Source organism: Artemia sp. Qi Xiang Cuo, chromosome 14, assembly GCF_049724085.1.
Source record: "Artemia sp. Qi Xiang Cuo chromosome 14, ASM4972408v1, whole genome shotgun sequence".
NCBI classification, from domain to species: Eukaryota; Metazoa; Arthropoda; class Branchiopoda; order Anostraca; family Artemiidae; genus Artemia; species Artemia sp. Qi Xiang Cuo.
In genome coordinates this window covers 17012632-17034645 of record NC_142807.1, presented here as the reverse complement: position 1 = coordinate 17034645, position 22014 = coordinate 17012632, and the positions used below count along the sequence as shown (strand labels likewise).

At 34.5% G+C, this 22014-nt stretch overlaps 1 protein-coding gene across 1 annotated transcript in view; it reads right to left on the bottom strand.

Moving 5' to 3' along the window:
* The window catches only part of Taf7 (TATA-box binding protein associated factor 7), a 58480-nt gene extending 45505 nt beyond the window's left edge, over nucleotides 1-12975 (bottom strand). The window contains exon 1 of the mRNA XM_089100172.1: nucleotides 12900-12975. Within this exon, the coding sequence (XP_088956298.1) occupies nucleotides 12900-12965 (66 nt within the window). The 5' untranslated portion in view covers nucleotides 12966-12975. The remainder of the gene's footprint in view (nucleotides 1-12899) is intronic.
* Nucleotides 12976-22014: the final 9039 nt, after the last annotated feature.

The following is a 22014-nucleotide window of genomic DNA, read 5'->3' as shown; positions in this document are numbered from 1 at the left end:
TCACCCATTTACCTTACTCCCTATTGCTGTGGCGCAATCCTTGATGGCACAACCTTTAACGCCACGGTATTTAACGCCACACTTAGACTCTTTGCTACATAATACTTTCTTTAAGCATTCTTTCTTAAATAGGTTTCAAAGGGATGCAAATATAAGGATAATTGTACTTTTTGACAACTTATTTTGAAAATTTGCGTTGCTTTGCAGCAGAAAATACTTTCTCCAATGCATGCACCTGCTTTATCATAGAAATTGTTACTATTTCAAACTTTTGTTTCAAGAATACGAGCGGGCATGCTTTTGATTATGTAGGCACGTTTTGATGGTCCATTCCCAAAGGAGAAGGGGTGGGGACGTCCTCAACTATAACTAACTACAATACGCAATCCAAGAATACTAACTTTATTTCTTAGCCGAGTCCACCCCTACCAGAAAATCTGGATCCACCAATATTTCAAAGGTGCAATATAAGAAAAATGCTCGCCCCCCCCCACCCCAGATTTATATAAATTCACACTGCTGAATTTATGTAAATTAATGAAGAAGAAAAAGCTTGCCGAAAAGCTCCAGAACACTCTAAAAGATAGACTAGCAGTTTCTCCCCAATATATTTTAAGGCATTTATGACAGAGTTGCTAACACTGCAGGAGCTTCTTACAATTTTGAAACATGTTGCATCCAAAAACGACCAGAATAGGCTTTCCTTATTGGACTCTACCATAGCCTCAAGGACTTCAGCAGTACAAAGGCGAGTTGGAGTGGGCTCTCTTGCAGTCTCTGTATCATTACTTAATGTATCCTACAGTAATTGTGTCCAAGATTGAGGGACCAGAAAACAATCCCCAAGTAAAAACATTTCAAATGCTGAAGGATCCAGATAAGCTGCCTTTTGGAAAAGATTAATTTCAAAATGAAGGCTTGTCACAAAACCCTTTTTTTATTTCCACAATTATGTATTCTTTGAGGGGTACAACAATTGGACTATTGCTGGCTCAAGCATTATAAAAGAGCTCAAGCCCTTCTAAGACTATTTGTGCTTGACCACCAGTTGGATATGAAGAGGTACTTATCATTAGAGTGGTATTGTAATGGGTAGAAAGCATGGTAATAGCAGCTTATAGCACAGTCGAGCTATTAGACATCGGCCAGAGACTCCTAATACAATTGTTGCATTTGTCAAATGTAAAAAACTATTTCCAGGCTCCCTATGTTTTTTTTGTAGACTTGATCATTTCCAATGTACTATTCCATTGTACTTTTATGTCAAAAGGGATACGAGAACGAAGGCCACTCTACTTACACTACCTTTTAAGGTTACCATGCTGGACAGTGAAGACTTTTAGTTTTCTATATAATTTTCACAGTATTATAAATGTTTCAGCAAGTGTAACATGTCATCAGATAGCTTGTGCTGCAACCTCGTTTTCCAACAGACTCCCAGCTCCCCACTGTTCTTCTTTACTTTCGCCACCCTCTTCCGTAGACACTGCATCAGTTTAATCAGATTCTTCAGCAAAAGTGTCATCACTTCTGGAGTTTTCAGAAAAATGAAAAGAAAGGCCATCTAAATCATTTTCACCAGCCTTCTGTTTAACTTTCTTTTTTCTGGCAGCAACATTTATGTGATTATGGATGGTTCCCCAGGATGGTGCTTTTAAGCCACCTGATGTATTTTAAATAAGCTGTTTCATATCTGGCTTATCAAACATAGAAATTGCCGATTTGTCTTTAAACAGGGTTTTGCAGCAGAGCTTCCGCAGAGCAGTTTGTTTTGATTGATTAGAAATAAGGAGCGGTCATACAAGCTATGTCTGCTCTTCTTATTCCAGATTTCACTAGTTCATTGTCCTCTGTGTCACTTGCTTTGCTATTGGGAGATTTCATTAGGGAAACAGCCTGACTTGATATATATATATATTTTTTTCAGTTGGTTTGAGTTTGTTATTTACTGTACCAGCTGCATATATTTTATTTTTGAACACATCAATTATATGCTTCCCTTTAAGATGGTATATAAATGTCCTGGTAGAGACTCCCTTAGTCTTTAGAGACACTTTGCAGAAGTTGCACCTGATACTTTCTGTGATTCCTTTTTTCCTGTAGGATACCCTGAGAGATAGCTTAGAAGTTTTACTTGGAACATCCAAGTCATCATCAGAAGATGAAATCATGCTTTTCTTAAAACAAAGGTTGATTCTAGTTTTTTTTTCAAAATTAGAAGCACCTTCCAGTAGCCTACCATTTTCAAAATTGCACCTCCACCCAAATATCTGATCTCTCTCACCTCACTGGCATAACTAGGGGGAAAGGGACCAATTGACTCATGAGCATTTTTGTTGGCACAATAAGCCAAGAAAATCTGTCAGCATATAAAAGCAAAAGGATACATCCCAACTATGGTTTTCTAGAAACTTAGACCATTTGAAGCACAATATTAATTTTTACAGGAAATTGCTTGTCTATAATGGGTATTTAAGAGACAGATACAAGAAATGATTCACCACTTAGTGCTAATTTTTTAATTTCTTGTAATGTATGGCAAACAAATACCATGTTCACCAGAAGATTGGAATCCTACTGAATGAGAAAAGTGTATCAGCATTTTGTAAGACTTTGGCCCTTCCAGAAAATCAGCTAGTTAGGCCACTTTTCAACTTTAGGCTTTTCCTTGAAAGGGTTTCTATTGATTTTATTTAGAGATGGTTTTAGTTGCATGAGAAAAAGTATATTTGGCTATCTTGTTATGTTGATGCAATAAAGATTTGATAGCAAAACCATATATTTCTACTGGACAAGACTTCAATATATTTACATTCCTCTCTGACTAAGCATTTAAGAAGATTTGCAATTAATAATCAGTATTTATCAAGTAGCCTATACATCAGTATTGTAATCACAGCAAGTCACGGTTATTTAGCAGCATAGATTCCATAAAAACAGTTAAATTAAAGTTCTCCTGGCTAAAGGTGCAGATTACTTCCCATGTAATGTAGGACACAGAGGCCCTATCAATAGAACCAGGATATACAGTAATAAGTGATTGGTTTGTATCCTGCTTCTCCTGGACAGTATCTGTGGAACTTTCTCGCTCAGTGGAAGAAATAATGTGCAGTAAGAAATACATTGTTTTAGTGGAATTAAACTGCGCCTTTATCATCCTAACATTCAGGGGTGGATCTAGAGCAAAATCTCTGGGGAGGCCTAATTTGACAAGGGCGCCAATGAACAAAATCTTGGGGGGCCCAATGTGACAAAGGTGCCAATAGTTGACCAAATTGACAAATTTGTTCTAAAATAAAAGAGTGAAAAAAATAAAAAAATATGGAATGAGGGTACCAGAAAAAATCTTGGAGGGGAGTGGGGTCCCCCTGGATCCGCCACTGCTAACATTTAAGCAAATATCTACTATCATCTGACTCCTAGTCCCTAATTCTGCCTAGCTGAAACAATCTAGCAGCACTATTTGATATGTTTGACAGACTGAGTTCCATCATTTTACTTATGTTCCAATTCTAAAAATCACATGAGGCATGACCACACTTCTTTACAATTTCAAACTATGATTTAAAAATCATGTTGTAACTTCGAAATTCCCAAATATCTCATTCTCGTATCACTTAAATAAAATCAGAAACAGAAGAAAAACAGATAGAAAAAAAAACAGAAATGGGACAAAATAGCTATTATAAAAACACAAACAGAACAGGTAAATAAAAAACAGGTCATCTGTTACTGTTTTTTTTTGCATGAACAGAACAGAAATAGGTACTTCGAAAACAGAACCAGTGCCCATGCTTATTTGACAACCTGCATGCAGATGACATGTTGTGATTCCATTCAACTTCCCCCCCCCCTCAATATTCCCTGTAGATTTCACTTTCATACAAGTCACAGTGGTAGTAACAGTAGGATTACTAGTAGACAAGTTGCAGGACTAGTAGTGGTATTAACAGCATGTTTCTTATCCAATTTCTGTCCTATAAATAAGCTAGCCTTAACCAAATAAATCTTGCCTGCACAATAATTTTTGGTAAATTTGTGATTGACAACACAATTTAACTAGGATGAAAGTAAATATGTGACTTGATGGGCCCCAAAAGGTAAAACATTCCATAGTAGCCAACAGTTTAAAAACATATTTCTAAAAAGAAACTGTCAAGTGAGAAAAAATTGCCTTTTTAGCTGATTCAGGAGTGGCAATTGTTATTTTCTTTATTCTTGATAGTAAAATGTAATTTTGAAAACGGATTTGCAGGAATTTTCAAAAATGTCCTGAAATCACTTGGAAATGACATTATAGCCAAACTGATCTCATTTTTGAGGGGTTTCAGGCTCTTTTTAAAAAATTCTGCAAATTTGTTTTTTTTTTTTACTAACATTCTACTATTAAGACCCAGTTTCTTTACTGGAGGAACAAGAACTAACCAACAATGCATAGAGTGTGGCTATTTAACTTGATTATCACCCCTATTGCCATTTATGCCTGTGAATCTTGGACTCTAAAAACAGATGATCAATACTGTCTTGCTGCCTTTGATACAAAATCCCTGCACTGTATTGCTGGTATCACTTATCATGATAGAATCTCTAACATCAAGCTTCTCTGTAATCTCACAGTCAAACTACCCATCCTGACATAACAAAAATGAAACAGCTTAGATGGCTAGGACAAATACAAAATATGAGAAGAATTTGACTCCTGAAGATACTCATTGAAAACCAGGTCATGGTTCTTGACCAAGAGGGCACCCCCCTAAGAGGGTTTGCAATGTTTGACCATTATAGTCATTAGTCCTTTATATATTAAGTATCAAATATTGTCATTTACTCTCATATAGAAAGCACTACATTTGCATGATTTTTTTAAACATCAAGACAACTTTTTATACCTTGTAAACTTATAATAATATGTTTTTTTCAAAGAAAATATCATTATTACTTTCATATTTTGGAAAATTTAGATGAGGCCCACAATAACCTCCCCATATGAAGAGGCTCTCTTCACTGTGAAGAGGCTTACACATATACATGTCAGAAGCAGAAGAGTTTACAAAACACTAAAGTTTTATGGTGGGTGAATAAAACCCACATTTTATATGCTAGCAAAGCTTCTTATGTTAGTATGCTTACCATCCTAAAAGATGGATAGGCTAGGCTACAGTTTCTAAAAATATAGGTTGTTATCATTAAAACATAAATCCCCTTGTCCCTAATGCATTGATATAGCATGCACACAATGCACATATACAACTGTTTGCAGGCTAAACAATAGCTGTGCTGATAAAACTTGTAATTAAATAGTTTTATTTGTGTACTAAATTATAAAATAAACTTGCTTTTTGAACTGAAAACAAGGAGCAACATCAAAACTTATACTGAACAGGAATTATTCTGTATTAAGCATCAGCCTTGTTTCTGTCTAACCTATTCCTGTTTTTCAAAAACAAGAATAGAAAACAGAAACAGGACATCTGTTTTTGTCAGACCTGTTTTTGATCTGTTTTTTGTTCACCTGTTTGTTTTTTTTTGTTTTTTTTTAACCAAGTGCTTGCATTTACACTATTGCTAAAGCTTGCTACCTTTGGGGGATTGAAAGGTCTTCATGCTTTGGTCACCTCCTTCACCTTTGTGTAACAACTACTTTCAAGTTCTGAGGAGAAATTGATATAGAGCAAATTGTTGAATGTGAATTTGATGGCAATGATGATGAACTGGAAGAAGGCTCAAGTAGAGAGCAAGAGATTGATGCAGACAAAGATGATCTACCCGATGCCATAGATGAGGATATTGCCAATATCACATCTGATATGGATGAGTCTGACAAGTTGGATGAAGAAAGGGCATGTGATGAGTGGGCTGAAACTACATCTAACTCTGGAGACAGCACTAGAGACATAGTTTTTATTTTATTTAGCTAACTCTTGTAAGTAATGCTTTTCCAGCTAAGAAGAATCTCTAGTCTAATTACAAGACATCCTCCAGAGATTGAGAACCTGTAGCACAATATTAACTTTAAAGCTGGTCCAAAACAGAGCCAGAAGCTTGCAGTACTGTTACCTTAGATCTTAGAACAAAATAAGTTAGGTTGGGCAGTTTGCAAAGAAGTGGAAATGGCTTTATAGAACAAGTCGGTAGAAAAGGTTGCTCTAGTGTCTTATCAGAGTTTGTATTCATTGAATTTTAGACATTACATCAGCAGCTGCAACCTAGTAAAGAGCAAATTTTGGCCTATAGTAACCAAAAAAAAATTAAAAAAAAATGTGTTTTTAGAAAAACCATTCTATGCAAAAAATTATTTGATGCTGATTCAACAATGTTAATTATCACCTGCATTAAACTCTAATGTTAATCTTAGCACAAAAACAAATTTCCTTTATTTTTGAAAAAAAGGCCCAGAATCTCTTGAAAACAGCATTGAATTGAAATAAAAAGTACACCATTGAAATTGCCATGGTAAAAAACCCCTAGCCAGAGGTATACAGTCCCAAACCCAAAAACCAAAGAAATTTGTATTTTAGCATGGATAGTGCAAGCAATCCAATATACAAGAACAACTGATGGAACACTCAAAACAAGAATGTTTCTAAGTAACTAGTCCAAAGTTTGAACTTCATTTTGTTTTCCATTTTATTCAAAGCTGGTGTGCATTTGTATTTAAACAAAAAGTTTGTTCCTTTTATTTCACTCAGTTGTTCAACATCTTGAGATGGCAAGAACATAATTGTGCAATGCTCAGGTCCTCTAATAGGTTTCAGAATCACCAGTGCAGTCAGGTTGGTATTGTATGTACATGTAGTTGATTAAAAGTAAGATGGATTAGTGGATTTGGGATGGTTTCAAGGTGGTTTCTTTATGCAAGCTTGGGAATTACAGTGTATAACTTGCCCGTTATAGATGACAGGGTATAACATCTTAAAAAAGAGGAAGATAAACAGAAAAAAACAGCTGTTTCCTTTATAAAAACAGCTACTTTCTTTTTTCCAAAAAAAAAAACAACAGAAAGTAGAAACAGGTCACCTGTTTTTGACAGACCTGCTTCTATTCTCTTATCTGTTTTTCTGAAAAAACAGAAACAGTGCCAATGCTCATTCTGTATATGAGGGAGGATCCCCCCCTCTATCTTTTTAATATCTCATTCTATTATAAAGTCTTATTGTATATTATACTATAAAGTCTTATTATAAAAATAAAAAAGTCATTCTATTACACAATATCACTCTATGACATTTTAGTGCATCATTCAGAACTAAGGAATTTCACATTCAGAACTAAGATGAAAACCAAATAATTCACCTGTAAGACTTTATTTAGGCTCCTCCCTAATAGTATAAGATATAAAAAAGTTGTCTGTATGACTTTATTGAGGGTGCTCTACAATATCATGATATATAAAAAAGTCATTTGTATGATTTGTTGCTTTCTCTATGTAGAAGTGGTGCAGTATAATGTCTTTTGCATGATATTTAAGTGCATCGTCCCTTGCTCTTTATGCTAAAGTTTAACTTTCTGTTCCAATTCTTCAAGAATAACTCCTGAAATGCAAGAGATGTTTCATTGGAATAAGTACTTTTAGTACATTTTTGGATTAGCACTTTTTTAAAGTACTAAAAAACCTTTAGAACAACAAGCAAAGAGCAGAGGAGAGAACAGCCCCCCTCATATATGGATTAATTTCTGTTCATTTTAAGTTTTGATAATGCTCTTTACTTTTAGTTGAAAAAGTTTTTTTTAAGTCTCCAAATAAAAGTATTTAATCAGAAACTTTATCAGTACAGATATTGTTTAGCCTGTGAATGGCAATATCTGTACATTGTGTAGATAAGGATGGAATGGAATTAAAGTTTGGGCTACATCTATACATTATGGATAGGGGGTACAAATTTTGACAGTACCAAGCATTTTACTTGGAAACTAAAGCTTAGCCTATCTATCTTTTAGGAAGGCAAGTATATTAACACTCAATTAATATTAAGCTATGGCAGTATTTATATTAAACCAATAGCAAGCAATCTGTGTGATTAGAGTGAAAAAGAGGGCCAAAGAACATCTGTGACTATTCCAATGACCTCTACTAATGGCCAATGTTTTGGGACATAGGTAAACATCTGACACCTTTATAGCCCCCCCCCTCCCACCCAATTGTGCAATTAATACTAAGCTATGGGAGCATTTATATTAAACCAAAAGCTAGTAATTTGTGTGATTAGAGTGAAAAAGAGGGTATAATTCTACTTTAACTACTTTTGGCATTCTTGGAAAGGGGATAGGTTATGAAAATGAAACTTTCAGGGATGGGTCTACAGGGTGAAGTATGTCCCAGGAAGGTATTTTGAAGTACTTATCTCCACTCCTTCTCTCTCTAGAGGGTCCTGACCTTGGATGACCTTTGAAATCTGTGTATTATAAAAGTGACACCTCCCAAAATAGATCTTCTGCTTAAATGAAGTACAACAAAATTGTTTTCAGCTTCACAACTTTGCTCAATCCCAAATTATAAGGTTTTAAAGATATGCATATAAATTTCCTAAATTTTGAAGAAAAAAAAAACATTGATATGGCTTAAAATAACAGGAATTGCATTTTCAGAACTAAAGCCAGAGAAAAAGAAACTGAAAATTAAGGTAAAATGCTGTTTTGTCAAAATTTCAATAGGCATAGACCTGTCATGTAGGCAAATTTCAGGACCCTCTAAATTTCAAAATACCTTCCCATGACATAATTTAGCCTGTAGATCCATCCCTGAAAGATTTATTTTCCTAACCTAACCCCTATCCAAGATAGCCAAAAGTAGAATTTTACAAAAAAAGAAGGTCAAAGAAGACCTGTGACTATTTTGATGACCTCCCCTGATGGCCTTCATTTGAATAAGCCTTGTCACAGTGAAGAATGCCTCTTTACATATGAAGGTCATTGTTGGCCTCATCTAGATTTTCAAAAATGTGGAAGTAGTTAGGCTACAATCTTTGGTGTAAGCCTAGAGATGGACCTGTAGAGAAGGAAATATGTTAAGAAAACAGGTCACACTTCCTAATATGCAGAATAATTGTAGCTAACACATTTTGCATGCATCCCCACTATGCTTTACCCCTCATCCCCCCAATGTGCAAATATAGCCTATAGTCCAAATTATAGGGGGTTTTTTGATGTTCAATTGGTAGCTAACAAAAATTTGTTTGGATGGTGGAAACAGAATTGTTAGCAAACAGAAATAGTTAGCTCACAATTCACAGAAACATGATACTGGACAGGAAATTCAAAGAAAAATTCTGACCAAGATAGTGTTGCTATGAGTTAATATCAGCTTGATAATACCCAACTGACACCAAAGCTTTGAAACTCAATTAATAGAAGATTTCAAAGTGTTCATATCTTATAGAAAAAATATAACTATTAATGCCAGCAAATGAAACAAAGGCACAAAACATTTTATTAGCCTAATTGGCAAAGTAAATTGAATTTAGGCAAAAATTAAAACACCAGTGGTCAATCTTTCCTAAAGTAACTGTTTAGTGCATTTACATAAATTATTGCATGTATGGAGGAAGATTTTTGATCATATCAAATTGCTATGACTACATGGCAATTTTGTTGTTTTTTTATTTTTTCAGTGGAAGAATTGATTTTTTTTTTCAATGAGATTTCTAGAAATATTTCTACAAAATTAGAAGGGAAAAGGAAGAAAAATAAAAAATAGTAGCAGTCCTTGATTCTCTAGGCTATCAATATTGTAAGCATAAAAAGTATCCATCCTGTGTATTTTGAATATTTTGCTTTAAATTCCCCAACAATTTCCTTCAACAAGTATTCAATTTGTTAGAGAAAACCTCCAATGTTAGCTAACAATTTTTAGTTGGATGGCAGAAAAATGTTAGCTAACAGTTTTCTGTTGGATAGCAGAAAAACTCATTATATGTTTCCAATTCATTCTACTACCTGCTTTTCTGGTTCTTGCATTGTCACAGTTAATTCAACTTACAGGTATGCAGGCTGAAAGAGACACATTATGTGAATAGATGGGAAATATATAATTGTGGCCAAACCCAGAAGGATTATTGATTAATCAGAAGGTACATATTTATCAAATCATATTATTGAGTGACAACTAAAGTGAATATACCATTCAATGCCTTTTTTGGTAAAATTCTACTTTAGCTACTTTTACCCATCTTGGAAAGGGGTGAGGTTAGGAAAATGAAACTTTCAGGGATGGGTCTACAGGCTAAAATACGTCCTGGGAAGGTATTTTGAAGTACGTACCTCCTCTCTTTCCCCCTCTAGAGGATCCTGAAATTTGCCTACATGACAGGTCTATGCCTATTGAAATTTTGACAAAACAGCATTTTACCTTAATTTTCAGTTATAAGATTCTTTTTCTCTGGCTTTAGTTCTGAAAAGGCAATTCCTGTTATTTGAGTAGTATTTTAAGTCATATCAATGTTAGTTTTCAAAATTTAGGAAATGTATTTGCATATTTTTAAAACTCAATAAATCAGGATTGAGCAAAGTTGTGAAGCTGAAAACAATTTTGTTGGACTTCATTTTAAGCAGAAGATCTATATTACAAGGTTTCACTTTTAGGTAAATTTCTACCAAATCATATTATTGAGTTGGAATAAAGTTAATACACCATCCAATGCCTTTTTTTATGCTTATTACAAATATAATAATAATTTCTATTGGAATTTAATTTCAGCGCCCCCCCCTCTATATATGCCAATTCAGGGTATATATTTCCACATGGGGGGGGGGTAAAATTGAAACTTACCTCCCATTTACATCAGAAACAAAATTTGCCCCCCCCCCCTAATGCAGAAATATATACCCTGAATTGGCATATATAGGGGTGGGGGCTGAAATTCATTTAAAATATAAATGATTATTATATTTGTAATCAGCATAAAAAAAGGCATCGAGTGGTATATTCACTTTATGCATAAGTCAATAATAATTTGGTAGAAATTTACCCACTTTTATAACACACAGATTTTTAAAGGTCATCAAAGGACCCTCTAGAGGTTTAAAGGACCTCTCTAGAGAGAGAAGGAGTTGAGGTAGGTACTTCAAAATACCTTTCTGAGACATGCGTTAGCCTGTAGACCCATCCCTGAAAGTTTCATTTGCCTAACCTAACTCCTTTCCAAGATAACCAAAAGTAGCTAAAGTAGAATTTTACCCCTTTTTTATGCTGATTATGAATATAATAATCATTTCTATGGGAAATGAATTTTAGCCCCCCCCCCTAAATATGCCAATTAAGGGTATATATTTATACATTAGGGGGTGGGGGGGGCAAATTGTGTTTCTGATATAAATGGGAGGCAAGTTTAAACTTTACCCCACCCCCTAATGTATAAATATATACCCTGAATTGACATATATCGGGGGGGGGGGCTAAAATCCATTTCCAATAGAAATGATTGCTATATTTGTAATCAGCATAAAAAAGGCATCAAATGGTATATTCACTTTAGGCTAGTTGTAACTCAATAATATGATTTGGTAAATATTTTCCAATCAGAATCCCAGAAGAATGCTGGGTCATTTACTAGGCCTAGGTTATAATTTCTGGTAAATTTCTACCAAATCATATTATTGAGTTAGAAATAAAGTGAATACTGGTACACCATTCAATGCCTTTTTTATGCTGATTACGAACATAATAATCATTTCTATTGGAAATGAATTTCAGCCCCCCTATAGGCTATATGCCAATTCAGAGTATATATTTCTACATTAGGGGGTGGGGGTAAAGTTTAAACTTACCTCCCATTTACATCAGAAACAAAATTTGCCCCCACCCCCCTAATGTAGTAATATATACCCTGAATTGGCATATATAGGGGGGGCTGAAATTCATTTCCAATAGAAATGATTATTATACTCGTAATCAGCATAAAAAAGGCATAGAGTGGTATATTCACTTTATGCGTAAGTCAATAATATGATTTGGTATAAATTTACCTAATTTCCTTGAGGGGCACCACTCCTATAATAGTCTATTTTTTATTTTGATCTGACTCCATTTTTGAGGGGGGTTTCTGGCTTTTTTTTCGATATTACTATAGATTTCTTGTTGCAATAAACTTTTACTTTTAAAACGAACCAAAATACTAGTTACTTTTCCTGAATCAGTGTCAGAGGGTAATTTGGTTTTTACTTTTGGTTACCATGGGCTGTGGTTTGCTCTTTACTAGGTTGCAGCTGCTACTGCAATCATGATAACAATGCAATTAAAGCAAAATTATAACAACTGGGTAAAAGCTAGGAAAGAAGTTTTTTGTTATGTATGACGTCGTGCGAAATAACACATTATTTGGAAAGAATCCAGACAGCAAAAGCAAAAGGCATTGGAAAAATGAAAATAATGCAGTGAAAACTGTGGTTAGAGGAAAGTGACATTGAATCGTATGGCGCATACAGGAATAGCATCAACTTTAGGCTATTGCTTTTTGGTCTAACCACACACAAGACCTTTGGCTTGAAAGTTCCGCTTTCCTCAGATTCAGTTTCCAGCGTAAAAGCTGGTTCAAACCAAGCTTTAGAATTAGCTCATGTAGAAGTTTTCCTACTTGACGAAGCACAACTCTTAGCCAAATATGGGTTAAAAAATATGCATCACTTGTGCAAATATAAACTGGCTATTTGGAAGGAAAATTCTAGTTGCTGGAGGTGATAAACTCCAAAGCGAACGCAGTGAAGCACTTGAATCGTCAATAAAAAAAAAGTCATCTTAGGAAGTATTTCAAAAATATTTCCTTAGAAAAAAATATACGAGTTGATCATAGGCAGCGTAATCGCGCTGCCATAAGAAATGCATCAACTAATTTATTAACTTTTACCCTATCCAAATAATATTGTCAACTAGCCTATGAATTTCCCCCAACAATTCAGGCACGTACCCTGGGAAGCCGAAGAAGAAACTGATTCTCCAATTCACCAGAAACATCTACTTCTCTTTGAAACATTTTGGCTGAATTCTAGCTTTCTCTTGTATTCTTCTTCTTCATATCAGATCATACAATCCCACCGTTGACAATAGCTTCGTTCGTTTTCGTCGTTCTTTGGAAATCCAATCCTCAGTTTTACAAATAAGCCGTTCATTTTCGTCATTCGGTTTTATTTTGCGCTTATAAGCCGTTCTTTGAGATGCCGTTCTTCGTTCTTAAAGGCCGTTTTCACGAGGACTTGAGTTGAACACGAGTTCAAATTCCACGTGGATTTATGTTTTCACGCTGGATTTTCTCGCTGGATGTATGTTTTTGCGTAAATCCTCCTCGAATCCATTTAAAGTTGAAGTCGAAGTTGAGCTCAAATCCATCGTTTGTTCAACTCTGTGTTAATAGCAGAGTAGAACGTCAACCTGATAAGTTGAAAATCAATCTCTAGGTTGAACAAAAGATGGATTTTATCTATCTTTCGTTGCTTTCACGAGGATTTTAGTTGAACTCGAGTTCAACCCGAGTCCTTGTGACAACAGCCTCTTAGTACGTCGTTCTTAGAACGACGAACTAAGTCTCATACTCCGTTTCACTTCTTTAGTTTTATTTTTGAGCGTCATAATTTAAAATCCAAAACAATGCAAAAAGAGCTACCAGCCAGTGAATTGATTTGTTTAACTTTGTAGATTTCATGGTTAGGTCGTTTCATCTAAAAATGGTAGGAATTTGTTTTTTAGGTGTGTCAGAGAGTTAATATCTTTAAACAGGTTTTGTGGAAGCAGTTTTGGCATCAAGTGCTTGCTAAACTTACCCAAAAATTCTGAGATGTACTTTGGAAAATCTTAAGAGGAATTCTTCCATATCATAGATTGCAGTTACTTTCCAAAACATACGGGAGGTAACCAATGGCCCTCTTTTGCCTAACCCTTCCTCCCTCCAAAAAATATTTGCAATACTTTATTCCAAAAAAATATACAGAAAAATATTTTATTCCAAAACATGGTATACAGAATAATTGTAGCTAACACATTTTACTTCTAACCCTGCTTTACTTTACCCAACCCACCTAATGTTAAAATTTATGCCTGAAATTTCTCATTTCCCATTTTTTCTGTCAATCTGTCTCTTTTGTTTTAACCCAAGTACCTATAAATTCAATCTACTGTGACAAAACAAGAACTAGAAAAACAGTAACAGGCAGCAGAATGCATTTGTAATATATAATTTCGGCTATATATTTGCACATTAAGGGGGTTGAAGTGAAGTATGGGAGAGCTGCATGATTTTCCACTGGATATGTAGGCTAAGTGGATGGTCATTTGTACCTGATGCTGTCCCTACTGCTTTTAATTAGATGGTATAAAAATCCAAAGAAAGTCTCCATGGAAAAAAGAGCCCAAAAGTTAAATTGAATCTGTCAAAGCTTGAAGGTTTATCCCTTCTGTCTGTTTTAGGAACACAGATGCATAATTGAAGGTTTGTTCTTTTCTATCTTAAGTGTGCCCTACATTTATGACCTTACGTTTGATAGGTGAAAAATGGTACTTTTTCACCCATCATTTTTCCTGCTTAATTTCTACAAAAGTGTTTTATTTTTTTTTACAAATGACTCGTTTATATCAGAGGTTCATTTACAAGCTGATGACCTACTTTAATGTCTTGAAATTATTTTTAAATCTTTTGATAGACCTCCTGTCTGTTTAAAGAAAATGGATACACATAAGTAGGTTTTATTGCACTAACACCCTAGGGCCACGACAATACAAAACAAAGAATGGAAAATGACTTTTAATTATTTTACATTGCATAAACAAAGAAACACAAGATCCAAAATGGAAACAAAGAAAAACAATTTACAAAATTCTTCATCTGTGCTCCATTGCCAACTTGAGCGATTGTCCAAGTTTTTAAATCTCGCAAAATATTCATTCCCTGAATACACTCACAAGCCATCTCCTACCAAACCTATACTTTCAATAAAATTTATTTCTCAACTCACTCAATTATACACACACATACGTCACATGAGCCATACTCTCATTTATACTTTCACAGATCAGACTAAGATAAGCACCATCTTACTTACAATTCAATCTTATATTTAATGGGTTTAAAAGAAGGCTTCTGTGGCTTAGTCAGTACTTTAAACAAAAGTTCAAATAAGGATAAAATCTTTTTAATAGACAGTGATAAAATTTCACAAAAAATACAATATATTTCGGTCACATGCATATGTAATCAAAATATCTAGTGTTTTTTTGTGAAATTTTATCTCTGTTTGTGAAAGTTATCATTGTCTATTAAAAGGAGTTTATCCCTATTTGAACTTTTATTTATCGTCATTGGAAAGGCAGTGTGGTCTCCAAAATTATCTAAGTCAGTACTTAAATATTATTTTAATCTTTGAGCAACCTAAAGGTGGTAAAATAGGGACGCTTGAGACTAAGGAACCCAACTTATTAGGCTCAGTAATTTGTTCCCCTCTGAGTCCAAGCAATTTCTGTCCAGCATTTTGCATAAAAGTTCAGTGGACATGAGTCAAACAATAAATCATGATGATCCCTTAGTTCTATGACTATCTACCTTAGTTCTGCCTTAGGATGGATCGACAGATAATAGACTATCTATCAACAAGTAAACTGAAATCATTTTTATACGATCCTGAAAAGGGCTGATGTCAGATTTGCTCTCCAATAAGCCCTGGCTTGATGGCAACTTTATTTTAATTATAGTTAGTATTAAAGTATCTCCCAAATCATTTGTGACAGAAATTTGTTCATGGTTGGTTTAGATTCTTTCTAAAGTGTTTTAATACAAGAGGGATTTTAAAATCAAGTTTACTGAATAAGCAATATGAATATTTACATCATTTTCTAAGCGTAGTACTTTTTAAAGAAAAATTTTGAGCAAAGCAAATGAACAGTTTTAATTTTATTCTATGTCAGCTCTAAAAAAATTCCCCAGCAGCAGGTGCGAAACATAGCTTTGAGATTCCTGATGACACATTGTCTGCTACAGTTTCTAGCTGGATTTCTTTGTCAGAATCCCTTTACTGCTCTAGCATTTCTAATGCTGTTTTGCTGCATTCAGAACAATCGTTTCCATCTTCGTTGCGGTTGAAATGCTATCTGGCTGATTGAAATACTATCTGTGGTTTAAAATTAAGGAGCTCTTATAAGCCATTTTTCAGCTAAAAAGACGTTCTTAGAACGGCAAAATAAAACGCAATTGAAGAATAAAACCAAGGACATCTTCCTAGAACTAAGAATGACGAACGGCGAAAACGAACACAGCTAATGCTTACAGAAAACTATTCGATTTTTCGTCAAAAACTGCTATTGTTTCACTGATTTAGTTAAGAACTGGGAAAACTTCTCTGGCAACGACAGTAAAACATAAAAACGGGAATAAGAGCCACATACCTTGAAATTTAAACAATGCTACCATAGACTTTCTCAGCTTGAAAGAATAGACTTCCTAAGCCGCTTTAAACCATTTTAGAAAAAGTTTCATTAAATTTTTTGAAATACTTTTCAAAACTGATCACTGATGTTAATCCTTTTATTTGAAATTTCGGGTATTAAATCAATTAATGGATAGAGAAAGTATGCCAGTAACGTAGTATCAAAAGCTTAAAATCATGAATCGAATGAGTAACGAAAGTCAGAAGCAACGAAAACAAAATATCATCAACCAGCCATGATTGTGACCAATACTCCAGGGTCCCATGGCTTACAGGACTAGACTACCTATTCATTCCTAAGCCTAAACTCACTTAAACTTGGTACTCACATTGCCATCTTTACCATCGACGTAGTGGATGGTGTCACGGGGATTTATGAGTTGAAAATTATGTTTTTTTAGGATATAGCTAAGCAACAAAAAGTGGGATTATTTTGCCTTGTACACTTCAAAATTATAGACAAAATAAGTCTGGTATTTTCTGCCTGAAATTTCCTATTTAGGTATTTGGCACACTTAGAAACATACGCCAGAAGGGCAATGGTAAGCCTTAAAACTAGTGAAAACTGATTTTCTTACATTGTAGTTGCTTTTCTCGGATTATTGGTTTCTTTAAATCTTTTCCTATGGAAGAATGATGTCAAGGAATACCAATTTTCCAAATATAAAGCTAGTTGACCAGAACTGTGCTAGATGGCCAGAACTGAAGGAAATAGTGACTTTGATGATAATCGCTTAGGGCCGAGACAGTGGATTCTTAGTTGAAAGGACCATGACTATCATCATTGACGACAATTTAAATCCATTGAGGCATGATGAAGAAGCCTTAACAAACATAATTACTTATGAAGCAGCCGATGGAGCAGTAGCAAATTAACTATTAGCTGCAGAATATATTGGCCTTAATAGCTATAGAAGTTTTTTAGTGGACAAATTTCAAGTTTCTCAAAAATATAAGTTAAAACCATGGAGACACCAAAAAACTGATTTACCCAGCCAAAAGTGTAGCTATCGCAGCATTTCAGGAACAGCAAGTGATTGAAAAGTTCATGTTTGAATGCCAAGGTGATGAAGACTCTCCAGCGAATGTTCTGGAGAAGGTCTTATCAAACAACAGTTTAATTTTCAATGAGTATTTTGTGGTGAAGCTTTCTAATTAGGTAAATTTGGAATTTAGTAAAAATATTAAGACGCAAATACAAAAGCTTCGAAATGCCACTTTTTATAAAGATAAGGAACATTTCCTGCCAAGTTTCTGCTTAACGGGAAATTGAGAAAGTACCACTTCCTAGCTAATTGCGTAGGTTGGATCCAGGAAGGTGTGGTTGATAAAAATGTATAAAAGATACATTTTATGGGAAGGGGTAGACTGATACTAATTTTATGCCGGACTGACCTCTCTCCGTTGATTTAGAAATACCTTGGAATATTGTCGGATTATTGTAAGTGTCTAAGTATTTTATTATATATTATTGTAGCTTTCTGAGACTTGTGGTCTACTTGGGACAGCCCGTCCCAGTAGAATATATATATATATATATATATATATATATATATATATATATATATATATATATATATATATATATATATATATATATATATATTATTAAGCATTGTATTAGTATATGTTAACTGAATAAAAGTATTGTATTATAGCCAACCTCTCTACAATCTACATTTAGTCTCTCGAATTTACCCAGCTGGTACGCCTCATTAGTCCGGTCATAGCCTAAGGCACGCTACCAAAGTTTAATTACCTTAGGGCCATAGTTTATCTCCCCAATAAATGTAGAATAAAGGCAACTACCACTACATCACTTAAATACCGTAAGAACAACGTTACCACAATTTTTTGACGAAAAAGAAGGCATTCAGAGACTGAGTGAGAGTAAACAACCAACTTTGTTGGATCTATTTAACAGCTTTTTGAATATGGAATCTTGCTAACTGTAATGGTGGACAACCAAACCTGCAGCCATGTGAGAGTGGCTGTAGATTTCATACCGTATTTTCAGTCCCAGGAACAAATTGCAAAAGAAACTTTGTAATGTTTCTCTCAGACGATATTTTCCCATACTTCTAGATACTTGACCTACAGCCACGCAAAACTTGCACATGATTATAGATAGATACGACGAACTTTTTGATTAAAAGGAACCGTCTGATTCTGCAGTCTGCCTGAAAGATAGCAGCGGGTGGCATGAACGAAGAGGCATTGCATTATCGACAAAAACCTATCTGTGACATGAGTCATGAGGCTAGAGAACTTGAATGTTATTCTTACAAACTCTAAATATAAAGCAAAAATTATCAAATCCGTATTTGAAGAACGGAAGAGCCAGCATACTTCTAGAAGTGATTTAAGCATATGTGTGGGAGGAGTTCTGGAGACAAAGTGTGGCGAAACTTCAAATCGATGAAGACCATGCCATAATTGCAGAGCTAAAAAACACCCATGAGGAAGCTGAAACTCACATGGTGCATCTTGCTCACGAAATGGCTGTCCAAAAGTTACTGTTTGTGCAGATGACACAAGTATTATTGTCGTTTTGCTTCAACATTACCAACAGCTGTTTTTACTATCTCAGCACCAAGATCCTGAGCTGTATTCAGAGCGCCCGAAAAAAAAAATAATTCCACTTCATTGTGTTGCAAAATCAGCATCAACCTCATTGTTAATCTCTTTGGCTTTGTCGCATTGTTGGAATAGTTGCAAAATTAACGTTTTTTTTTTACTCCCAGAGAAAAAGATATTTCTGAGCGCAATCGTAAATAGTGAGTAACTGGAAGATTAGGCTAATTCAACCAAGAGAATTTAAAGTGATATTTTAAACTTAGATTTATTTAAACACGAAACAGCACAGGTGCGTAGGAAGCTGGTTGTTGCAGCATACAGTAAGAAGCCTGGTTACTATATGTCATTCAATGATCTTCGGGTTCATCTCTTCCATAGCAAGAAAGACCTAGAGTACTGCACCGACCCATAACATTTTTTGGTTCCATACAAAGTGCAATCTTTACCAACTGTATATCCTACTTCAGGCATTTGAACCAATTCCAAATGCATAGCTCCTTCAACTTTGGATGGGTACTGAGAAAAGCATAAGATGGGATATCATTGACTAGTTTCTTGCCTCAGAGACCACTTTCGATACAGAAAATCTCGCCAAACTGAACTAGTACCAATTGTTTTAGGGCTTGTTGTGGCTATGAAAGAGTAAAAAATTGTACCTTGCTGTGTAATTGTGGAAGTGCATATGTGTCAGATTATGATGATGACAGCTATTTTTAATGTAGGCTTAAATATCTATCAGAATATTGATTTGATTGTCTATATCAGATATTATAGTCCTTTGACAGCATAACCTTTTTTTTTAATATCTGAACCAGACTGAGTAAGTTGTACTTCATTTTCTTTCTTTTGATTGAAGCCTCTCCTAGCCAAGCTTTTACTATGTGCTTCTCTTGAATATAATAACCGATAGCCAAGTTTCACTATGTGTTCGTCTTGAAGATAATAAGCGATAGCCAAGTTTTCACTATATGCTTCTCTTGAAGAGAATAAGCGATTTCTCAATCAACTACTTTTATAATCCATTTTCTGATTCGATTCATCCAACAAAAACAATATTCAACCTATAAAGTGGTGGCCTTTTTTGTTTTAAAATCACTTTAACTTGCTTGCATTCTTGCTCAGTTAGGTTGTTAGGTTGAGCTTCGATATGTATAAATGGGCTACAAACGCAACTCGTAAGATGGTACTTTCTAATCTTTCATGTAATTTTTAAGGGTCAGGCATCCCTCAGAGGAAACTATTCTTGGATATAATCGTACATAATTGACATGACTAGAGAGTGCTTTCGAATCACGCGAAGCAGAGGTGTCACATTTTTAGGGCCAGGCAACTGGACTAAGAGGTTTCATTCAAGTCAAAAATTTAAAATCTATTACCCTTTTACTGTAACCTAATTAATTACATTAGCAAACAGTTTCTCCAGTTTAGATTTTGAAGAAAACCAAAAGACTTATTTTAGTTTTTACGAACTTTTTTCCATATAAAAGCTATTAAAACGAGGGTGGAGGAAATTTCAACTTGTTTATAGCTTTAAATATGGTCTTTTTTTTTACCGGGTTTTGAGGTATCCATATATTTTTCTAACATTATTTTTTTTTTTATCATTAATCTAAAATTTATTTAAAATAGGTTTTCCCTTTTTTCTGTATTTATCTGAACAATTTGTATCGATAGCTGGCTGTGAAAAGAATCTCTTTCATGTTACTTGGATTCATCTTTTCTATCTGCATGACTTTCTGTTTTGACTAGTCTATTGTCCTAAATCTCAGAATTATATGGATTTTATTTATTGTATCAAGTCTTCGTAATGTGTCTTTTATATTTTGTATCATAGGGTAATAGTAAAGCTACATAGTAATATCATAGGATAATAGGGGAAAAGATATTAGATTTCAAATAGTCGGTTCAACTTTTTAAAAATTTTAATAGATTTAAATTTTTTTTAAATCTATTACCCTTTTACTGTAACAAAAAAGATTACAACATAGCAGCAAAATGACAATTTCTGGCATTTAGTCTGTTATCGAGCATACCTACTGAAAGAGTATTTATATAGCCCCCCAGGCTCAGAGACCCAATTGGCGTGTGTTATGATACTCGAACTCCAACATATATACAGTATATAAAACCTACAACTACTATAGACCGTTTATCAAATAAAACTAACGGTTATGAAGTATCACATAGTTACACACAAGATATTAGGACATTGGAAGGGGCAGCAGATCCTTTAAGGAGAGAGGTCCAAAGATGTTTTTTTTTTAATTTGAGGATCTTACCATAATATAATAAAGCTTATTGCATAGTCACGTTTTTCTTGTTTTGTATGTCTTTTGGTTTTTGTTAATGTCGTTCCTTTTTGCTTCTATTTTTACATTATTGCTTGTCTTTTTTTTCTTTTTCTTTACTATTCCAGTATTTTTTACAATTTTTATAGTGAGTTACAAACAAGTTGTTGCTAGCCTATCATTATTATAAGCTACTTGACTAGAATAGAGCTTCGAAAAGTCACGGCCAGGTTTCCAGTGGTTCCAGTGGTGTGATTTCCAGGTTTCCAGTGGTGTGATTTCCAAAAATGTAAAGGAGGAGTCAGGGGTGTCTTTTTTTTTAAAACAAAGATACAAAAAAATATATTTTCAAAATCCAAGAGGGGGGAGTTTTCTGTCAATTAAAAAAAAATCACAGAAAAGTTATTTCTAAGATCTAGGGCGTGATCATCCCTCTCCCACCCTTCAATGTATACCTCTGGGCAGAGATAAATCCCTAGCTGCTAGCACCCTAATTTGAAGCAGAATCAACCAAGTATTTTCAATATCTATCGCTGAAGAAGAAAAGTGGGTTAAAGCCTTCAAAATAGCGTCTCTAGGCCAACATTAAAAGACATTCCATGAGAAGCACTTCAGATGAAAATCCAGACTAAGATATATCTAATCTTTACCTTGCCTTCATGTGGAAGGATACATATACAAGAAAATTATACACACGGTTTGTTTCAATGAATATAGAATAAAGCATGCAGAGCTGCAGGGGGTATTA